The sequence below is a fragment of the Elephantulus edwardii genome, unplaced genomic scaffold, assembly GCF_000299155.1.
Source record: "Elephantulus edwardii isolate Elephantulus edwardi_28Jun2011 unplaced genomic scaffold, EleEdw1.0 scaffold00188, whole genome shotgun sequence".
Classification (NCBI taxonomy): Eukaryota; Metazoa; Chordata; class Mammalia; order Macroscelidea; family Macroscelididae; genus Elephantulus; species Elephantulus edwardii.
In genome coordinates, this window is record NW_006399938.1 from 5,478,620 (window position 1) to 5,480,387 (window position 1,768).

Below are 1,768 nucleotides of genomic sequence, written 5' to 3' on the forward strand. Positions count from 1 at the left end.
CTCTCACTCTCCCTCTCCCCCCCTTTAAAAAAACCGTCCAGTAAGGACCATTCTTGTGAATGTTTTCTAAGGCACAAGTGAGACATTTGGGTATATTCTTTCAAGTGATTCATTGATAAAGTATGAAGTAGTGCCAAATTATTTTACAGTTGCTTGTAAATTTATTTTATCTTGATAGGTATCAAAAAATCTGGTCATCCACATAATTTCTCTCTCTTTGTGTATTATAAAACATGAAACATACACTTCTAAACTTAAAAAATAATAGAAAAAATCTGGGTTTCGGTCTTTTGGCCATTATGTGGGTAATTGCATGGTTTTACTTTTTTTTAGAAAGAGTAAAATTGTACAGGAATATAAATTAACTCAGCTGGGCATTCTTTTAGACTTTGCTATATATGTGTTCTAACACATTCTAAAATGCATTCTCTAGAATAGGATTACTGGGTGAGAATCTTCATCACTTAAAAGCTCTGAGCTCTGCAAATTGAGCTCTTAAGAGTAGTGGCTTCACTCCAGTAACATAATTAAGTAATAAAAGTTTCTGATATGTAAAGTGGGGATTAGAAACAGCTTCTCCATAAGAGTGCTTTGAGATTAATTACAAAGTAATGGAAACTAAACAAGTGTTTAGGATATGATGTTTGTTTTTTTTTTAGTTTGGGGTTTAGGTTCTTTTTGTCAGAGTACATAGTTATCATTATAGATTCCCAACTCTAAATTCATTTTGAAAATTTGAGTGTTAGGGTAAATATCATAAAATTCAAAATATCACCAGCAGTAGGAATAGAGTCTACATTCTTTATTTTTATATCCAAATGTCTGGCTTATTAACAAGAAGCAATTTTTGAGGGGATATATTGATTTAATGTACTCTGTCTTGCTGCCATCACATAGCATTTTTATACCAACTCAGGTATATCAAAGGCACATGATAAAATGTTCATAATATTTGGATCCTATTTAAAAATACTTGGCTTGAACTACTGCTGCATTTTCTGAACTATTATGTTAGTTAAATTGTGAGTTTAACCTTGTACAGCATTTAAAGTACAAACCAAATCACTGTCATCTCTCTATATTCTTCAGTCTTTTTCTCTTTGCTGAAAAGTGAATTACTATACTGTAACACTTCTGAAGAAAAGAAAAATATCAAAATTATAAATCTCTGCAATGTATACAAAATTCTTATTAGTGAGAAAATATAATACTGCACATAAATAATTATTTTGTGTAGTGATACACTGTTTTTTGTAATTTGAGCTGTACTTACTTAGATTTTGACAAAGTCTTCCATATCAATTTTGAGAGATTCTTTAGAACTTCTTTACACTCAGTTAATCCTTTTAAAAATAAAGAATAATAGAATAGACTGTTTCATATTAAATTAACATCAATTATAAAGCAAAAATAATTCGTGTTCCTAACTGAATATACTAATATTTTAAGAGATACACATAGACAATTTTTAAATAATCAGCAGGTATAAGACAAAGAGCTATGTTCAAAAGGAAATGTCTATACTTACAATAGTTACAATAAAGAGTAATAACAGTCAGGCTAGGAAAAATCATATGGCTTTAGTGTTGAATTATTATATGAACTCTGAAATTAGAAATTATCAGTTTTACGTAAGTCTGAATGATGTAGCAAGATTAATATAAATTCATAAAGGCAAACTTATAGAGATAATCATGGAAAACATTAATTTCAAAAATTTTTCAAAATAATAAGTGTGTACATAAATGTGTGTATATTAAAATCTATA

General features: G+C 28.8%; 1 protein-coding gene across 1 annotated transcript in view; it reads right to left on the minus strand.

Moving 5' to 3' along the window:
- Positions 1-461, minus strand: part of LOC102860030 (probable ATP-dependent RNA helicase DDX60-like) — a 191,875-nt gene extending 191,414 nt beyond the window's left edge. Inside the window, exon 1 of the mRNA XM_006896669.1 lies at positions 445-461. Coding sequence (XP_006896731.1) covers positions 445-461 — 17 coding nt within the window. The remainder of the gene's footprint in view (positions 1-444) is intronic.
- Between the last annotated feature and the right edge of the window lie 1,307 nt (positions 462-1,768).